General features: G+C 41.3%; 1 protein-coding gene across 1 annotated transcript; it reads left to right on the top strand.

The window, feature by feature from the left end:
* Positions 1-4,181: 4,181 nt before the first annotated feature.
* On the top strand, positions 4,182-6,592 carry DDIT4L (DNA damage inducible transcript 4 like). The gene is made up of 2 exons (XM_012809284.2): positions 4,182-4,316; positions 6,102-6,592. The coding sequence occupies exons 1-2, from the start codon at positions 4,226-4,228 to the stop codon at positions 6,590-6,592; spliced, it is 582 nt and encodes a 193-aa protein (XP_012664738.2). The 5' UTR covers positions 4,182-4,225.
* The last annotated feature ends 890 nt before the right edge of the window (positions 6,593-7,482 follow it).

The raw sequence follows: 7,482 nt of genomic DNA, 5'->3' as shown, positions 1-7,482 counted from the left end.
GTTTCTGTCCCACACTAGGTAAGTCTCTATGTTACCTTACTTAATGAGAAAAATCTTGTAGCATTCTATAGAATTATTCATATTGTGTATTTAGTTATTAATGGAAATCTTATTGGTTGGAGCAACCTCAAAGACAAATAAAAATGATGATGAAATAGCTTGCCTAGAATGTTAAAAGAAGGTGAGACATATCTTGAAACAAGTAATTTCAATTGCTTGCAAATTTCATTTATTTCCAGAAATCTATTTCCTAGAAAATCAAGGAAAGTTGACACATACAATTCTGTGTTTTATAGCAAGATAACTTTATAAATACATCATTTACTCACGTATCATTGGGAGATATTCTTCTTGCTTTCCCCTTCAGGGATGGATATATCATAGAATAAAAGATGCTTTCCTAATCACTGGCAAATATTTTCCAGATTTCCTGCAAACTGGAAAGATCATAAATTTTGTTAGCCTTTCACAACTCATTTTAGCCACTTGCTTGTTACGCTGAACCAGAGAACTACAATTTCAGAACAATGGCAATAGAAATAATAATAACATCATTCATTTAGCTCTTGCTATGAGCCAGGCCCTGTGGCAAGCACTTCACATGGACACGAAATTTACAAACTTAGCCAACTAAGGAAAGCAAGAAATATTAAAAGGTATCATTTGTATTTATTTCAAAAAGAGATAACATTCAGCGCTGATTATAAGTGTTTTTCTTTCAGTCTTTACAACCACCCTATGAGTTTGCTAAGGGATCTTGGATAATATATATTTCAACTCCCACGTCCTATAAATCTTCCCTGAATCCATTGTACAGATTGAGAAGCCCAGTAATTTTTTCCTCTGGTATTATAGTTTACAAAATAAAATAAGAAATGCACTGAATGTAAATGTATTAACAAAATTTTTAGGAACACTATCTCATACTGAATAAAGACAGAAAAGTTGGCTGGTGAAATATGTAATAAATACTCAATGTTTCAAGTCACGAATGTATAAAACACTGGTTATTCCTATAATACATTAAAATATCACTCTGGGGTTTTGTTTTGCAACATCCCTGGTACTCAGTTTAAACTTTATGTAAGCAATGATATCATGAATGCTATATTTATGTATGAGGGGCCTAGGAATTAAATATTTACACACACATAAGATCAACAAACTGCTGCCATTTGTGACTACTCTTTCTTTTTGTAAGGTGACTGAGTAAATCAAAGTAATACAAAAGCAAGCATGCTGAAGTTAAAGGCTTTGCTTCTGATTTTGATAGTTTGCTACACTATATTGGTATATGAAAGGAAATCAAATTATTTAACCGAATTATTTTCTATTAATACACAACTATTACTTCTAGTAAACACCTCCACAAACTGTTTCCACAATGTTAAAGAGGATATAATGAAACAGCAATAAAATCAACTTCTTTATCATTGCATTTGATATCATCAGAAGTATATCAATGATGAACTTTCAGTTATAAGTGATTAACTATATCTACGACACTAAAAAAAATCACACTCATACATTAAGTGTCTCATTTCATGACCAGACTATTACGGCACTTAGTTTTTCCCCAATTCTGCTCTATGGTTTGTTTTTTAAAATTAGCTCTTTAACCCTGCAAAGATCCAAAGTAGTGATACAATGAATTTGTGACTCTTAAGTAGATAAAAAAAAAAAAAGACAATCTCTGCTGATTATTCCAAGTACCTATTCTACCTCAATCATTTGTTATGCCTTGTAAGTCACGAGAACTAGGCCTATTCAGCCGAAAAGAAAAGATATTTAAACTCTTTGGAATATAGGTAAATATCTCTCTGCAGTCCAATCCCAAAGGGCTTTGCAAAATTTCAGTTGGTCAGGTGAGCCAAGAACTTTCTAAAAGTTCCAAAAATCCTTCTGGCCTGGTGGGAGCCTTTAGTTTAGGGGTTATGTGTAAATACCCTAAGGAAATTGAAAAGAGTAACTTATTTCACTAGGGTAGGTTCAGATCGCTCATTATATTATTTCTGATAACTCTTTAAAGGCCAGGAAGAGGCAGCCTCCTTAATAATGCTGCCCAGATAAAGACACGAGGTTCCGAGGCCTGTCCAGGGGCAGACTGGCGGCAGCAGGCATCCACACCTGACAAAGGGCCCATCTACTGATCCTGAAAAAACTGGCCACTGAAACTGCTTTTTAATTGGTTTAAATGGGCTTGTTTATTTTCCACTTTTCTGTTATTGAAATAGAAGTGGAAATCTGCTTTCAAAGATCAGCCTATCAGTATCTCCTCTCCTGGCTCCCCTGACCTTCAGGCAGTGCAGCTGCCTGAGTTGAGTTAAAAATGGACTGTCAAGCTGGCTTTAATTTCTGCTGCTCTGCGGCCCAACGTCCTCCCACTGATGTGTTTATCATGCCCTCCCTTCCCCTTCTGTTGTTGTTTTTCTTACTAAGAGATTTAAGCTGGGACAGCTGAAACTGCCTTTCAAGGCCCTAACCTGCATATCCTTCTACACATAATCCTGAAAGACCAGGGAGCCAGCTCTGGAAGCTCTAGTGGTGGAAGCCTTTTCCCTCCAAGCATCTCCAGATTTTCAGCCCCTACCCATCGAAAACTCACTGGGAATGCCCAGTCTGAACAGACCATCTCCTACTGCCACACCAAAGCAGGGAAAGGGTGGCTTAATACCGATGGAAGAAAAAAATAAGTGTGGCGTCTGGCTTATGGGCTCTGCTGAGGATATTGCCTCTTTCCAGGGCTCCTCTGTCCTTCTAGATGCTCATGTTCAAAACTAAGCCTGAAACTTCCTTCACAGGGATTATCCACAGCAGGATAGAAGACTCTTTATCTTCATTCCCTCAAGCCTCTTCCAGACTGCCTGCTCGGCCCAGCAGGGCTCACTGGGAACTTGTGCCTCTGAGAATGACAATTGCTAAGATGGGGTCATGGGGCTGGTGGAGGAAGTAGCTAAGATCTCACTAATGGTTTTGTTTAGTTGCTTGGCAAAATCCGCCTCAATTCAAACTCCCCGCGCTCTGGGGCTAAGTCTAATTAGAAGAGTGCCAGGCTCGCACTTCTGCGGAGAAAACGCATTAGTCACAGATGTAATGCCACGAAGGATGCCAGGGAACCCGGGAGTGCATTTGGGTGATTAAAAACCCTAAAATGCTGGCGAGTCTTCAGTGCAGAAAAAGAAAGTTAGATCTGACCGCGTGCAGGAGGGGAGGATCCAGAAACCCTGGGACGCAGAGTAGAGCGGGTTAGGGGCCATAACTCCATGTATAAATGATGGACATCGAAACAGATCTAAGCCAAGTGTTCCGGATGACACAGCAAAGCCTCACTCAGGCCACGGTACTAGAAAAAGGCAGAAAGCTTCTCACTGCCTCAGACAACATGTCAACAGGCCCAGGGCAGCCTGAGTGTGAAAGCGCGCGCACTGGGGGAGGGGTCGCAACAAAGAATCCCGGTTAGTGGCAGAGGGGGTGGTCAGTGTCCGGTGAGTCGTGCACCCGAAATTGCATTCACGGTCACAGTGATCCGTGACCTACCCAGAAAACAGCAGGTGTCCGCCCTAGCCCAGGCTTATCCTCAACTCCCAGCCGCTCGCCCGGGGACCCGCGCAGTGTAGGGTTGAAATGCTACCGGACTCGGCAGGGGCGGGGCGCCGGGCGCGGGAGGGGGAGGGCGGTGCAGGTGGGCGGGCCGGGCGGGGTGAGGGGCTGGACCTATAAAGTGCTCGCTGCTCAACAGGCGATGCTGCTTAGTGGAGCGGGCGCTGGGTGGGAGGGGTGCGAGCGGGGCGTCGATCGCCAGTTTGATCTGCAGGTCACTGAGCCCCCAGGGAAGGGATCTCCTGAGTGTCGTACCTGCCTCTGTTTACCCCACAGCATTGCCAGCGAGCGTGTCTGTCCCGGCGAACCCCCGGCAGGTGAGCGACCCGCGGCCTTGACGAGGGGAGTGGGGGAAGCTCCGTGGGACAAGTAGCTTCCAAGTTTTGCTAACTTTTGAGTTAGTTTCAGATTGTGGCTGTACTTAGCGTCTCAGCCCCTGAGCCGCAGAGGCTGGTTCCTCCCCTTTGGAAAAGAAATGCGGGGTCAGTTCGCTCCAGCGACGCCGAGCATTTTAGGAGCCTCTGCACGTCTTGCCTGCTTTTGCAAATTTGTCCTTCTCGCCTCCTTTTTTTCCAGCGTCTTAGAAAGGCCGTTCTGCCCCGCGAGGGAAACAGAGCCGTTGACCATGGTTGCAACTGGCAGTTTGAGCAGTAAGAACCCGGCCAGCATTTCAGAGTTGCTGGACCGTGGCTATCACCCCGGGAGCCTGCTAAGTGGTGAGTGTCCCAGCTGCACGCCCACCTCTCTCCCCTTCAAAGGCCGATGCCCCTCGATAGATCTGGGGCATAAAAACTGTCCGCTTTTCCTCCATGTAGGGAGTGGGCCACAAAATCCACCTGAAGAGATCCTTTTCCAAATTTTCTAGTATATTCTGTTTATGATGATGAGAAACAAAAGTAACAAAAATAAAATACCCGAGGGCCGCATCATTCTAGTCCACTGCCAGTGGGATAAAGTCCTTTATTCTACATGATTGTGAAGTGTACAGTTATGTATGTTATAACAAATGTTTTTATCCCTGTATAGACACCCCCACTGCGTCCCATTTGCCATCAATTCCCCACTCTTCCCTGACCCCAGAGAACCACTGATCTCTTTTTTTGTCACTAAGTTAAGTTAGTTTGTAAGTTAGTTTAACCTTTAAAGCTTCATAAAAACGGAATCATACAGTATGTACTCTTGTATCTGGTTTCTTTCCCGCAGCTTAGTGTTTTGAGATACTAACGTGTTGTGGCTTATATCATCAGTATGTTCCTTTTTATTACTGAGTAGGATTCTATTTGTGGATATATTCATTATTCCATTTTTAATGCAAGGTGGAAACTTTTCAACAGCCATGGTGTTTGGGCTCAATGTCATTTGCAATTTTAAACAGCAACTTCTAAATTAACCCACTGCTTTGCCACTGAAGTGTTGTGTGAGCGTGGATAAATTGCTTAAGTTCTTTGGGCCTTCCTCATTTAGACGGTGTAGCGGTGATGAACTATTTTATAGGCCAGCACTCTAAAGTTCTCTCTTTAACATGGATAAGAAAAATGGAACTTTTATAATTTGAAGTGCATTTGTTTCATCTAGCTGTAAACAAAATGATCTGAGTGAATACGTGAAGGTAGAGTAAACTTAGGGAGAGAAGCTGGCAGGACACCTGCCTGCACCCTACTCCTTTGACCGCAGTGTGTGGTGTGGCATCCTGCCAAGTGGTAGGATTAATTTGGGAGGTAGGTAACCAAATGCAGAGCTATCTCTTTTCCTTTGAGCAAATCTAATTTTGTTTCCCCAGGACTATTTTGTTTTGCTTGGCTAAGAAAAACTACCCAGCCAGTTATAAATATCCTCATGGACCTTAAAGGGCTTCTTTTCTCTGAGCAATTTTTAATCAAAGAGGTGAAAGTTAAAATTGGGATCTACAGGCCATTCCAGTAATGACTTTTAAAGAAAGACACAAGTTTGATAGATCTTTAAAAGACCTCATCAAACTGAGTATGGGCTCTCTTACCAACAGCAAAAATTGTGTATTTTACCATACCTGTATTCCTACAGTCTCTTAATCCAATAAATTAATAAGTACATATATAACCATTTTAGCCTGAAAATAGTGCATATTTTCTGCAAACAAAATTAGGAAATCTCCATAAGCAAGTAGGCAAAAAAGAAAAAAAATCACTAGTAATTTGAGATAAGATTTTTGATTGTCTTTTTGATGGTCTTTTAAGTGTGTGGGTATACACATATAAACTTAAAGAAAAATGGCTATATCCACCGTTATGAAAGTCTTTATTTTAGAACTTTAATTCTTGCCTGATTAAATGATTTGTTGTTTTACCTAGCTAGTTAACAGCAAAGTCAAGTCAGCTGACTCATACTAGGACTAGACGGGCATGGTAGGTAGAGGTAACCAATGTAGCTATCCTATTGTATTTTCTACTCCTGGATATTTTTTCTTTTTTTTTTTTAATTTATCATCTTTTGTCTATAATAAAAAGAAATTTCCTTTCCTACAGATTTTGACTACTGGGATTATGTTGTTCCTGAACCCAACCTCAACGAGGTAATATTTGAGGAGACAACTTGCCAGAATTTGATTAAAATGCTGGAGAACTGTCTGTCCAAATCCAAGCAAACTAAACTTGGATGCTCAAAGGTCCTTGTCCCTGAGAAACTGACCCAGAGAATTGCTCAGGATGTCCTGCGGCTTTCCTCCACCGAGCCTTGTGGCCTGCGAGGTTGTGTTATGCACGTGAACTTGGAAATTGAAAATGTATGTAAAAAGCTGGATAGGATTGTGTGTGATTCTAGCGTGGTGCCTACTTTTGAGCTTACACTTGTGTTCAAGCAGGAGAACTGCTCGTGGACTAGTTTCAGGGACTTTTTCTTTAGTAGAGGTCGCTTCTCATCTGGCCTCAGGAGAACACTAATCCTCAGCTCAGGATTTCGACTTGTTAAGAAAAAACTTTACTCACTAATTGGAACAACAGTCATTGAAGAGTGCTAAAAAGAAAAAAATTAAAAGGATTTTTTTATGATTAGGTAAGAAAACTATGCAGCTACTCAGTTAAAGTCATTTGTAGTTTTCCCCACCCATTCTGTATATGAAACCCCCCTAGTGTAGTCCATCTTCTTTCTGTTTCCCATTCATGGCAACGAAAGGGCTGATTTTCTGTGGCCTTTGGAGAAATGACCCAGGCGAGTGTACATTGTCTGCATATATCACATTTTTTACAGAGTATAATGGGATGGAAAATGGAAAGAAAAGAAGCCATCCCCCTTTCAGTTTTATATTTGATTCCACATCTTTTTCCAGGTAGTCTGTTAGCAAATAAACTATACAAATCAGATTTGCCTACTCTGATTTTCATATAGCTTTTTTTTCCTGAAAGTTCTCAAAGTGACCTTCCTATCACAGACTCTACTAAATGATGCTTAGCTCATCAAAAACTTCCAGAAACTCACACCACTAGTTCCCTACTCAAATTTGAAGGGTTATGAGACAGAAGGGTAGAATTAAGTGGGTGAGCTTACTTAAAACTTAACCATAGGTAGGAGCGAAGGAGAAATGTCACAGTGGCACGAGGACTACTTCACTGCCTCTTTGTGTCCTCCAACTCTTTGCTTTAAAGCAGAGACATAAGCTTGAGCTGGCCTTTTAGATACCACAGTATTGTTTTAGATGACTTTATGGTACAATATAAGCCCAGTTTTCCTATTTCTAATTATCAAATGTTATCTCTAAACTAGAAAAATGGAAAATGTTGAATGGATTTTTTTATTGCATATACTTGGTGATTCTTCCATTGAGTGAATGATGAATGCCTATGAGGATGGAAAAGAAGATTATAGGTGGATCCATTTGGCAATCTGGCTTATTTTCAATATTACATAAGT

The sequence above is a fragment of the Otolemur garnettii genome, unplaced genomic scaffold, assembly GCF_000181295.1.
Source record: "Otolemur garnettii isolate 467f Iridium unplaced genomic scaffold, OtoGar3 scaffold00103, whole genome shotgun sequence".
Taxonomy (NCBI): Eukaryota; Metazoa; Chordata; class Mammalia; order Primates; family Galagidae; genus Otolemur; species Otolemur garnettii.
Note: the sequence above shows the minus strand (reverse complement) of the source record. Positions and strands in the feature narration are given on the sequence as shown.

Coding starts and splice junctions, on each gene's coding strand:
- DDIT4L (XM_012809284.2), top strand. CDS start 4,226: ATGGTTGCAACTGGCAGTTTGAGCAGTAAGAACCCGGCCAGCATTTCA. Junction 4,317..6,101: donor CCCCGGGAGCCTGCTAAGTG/GTGAGTGTCCCA, acceptor CCTTTCCTACAG/ATTTTGACTACTGGGATTAT.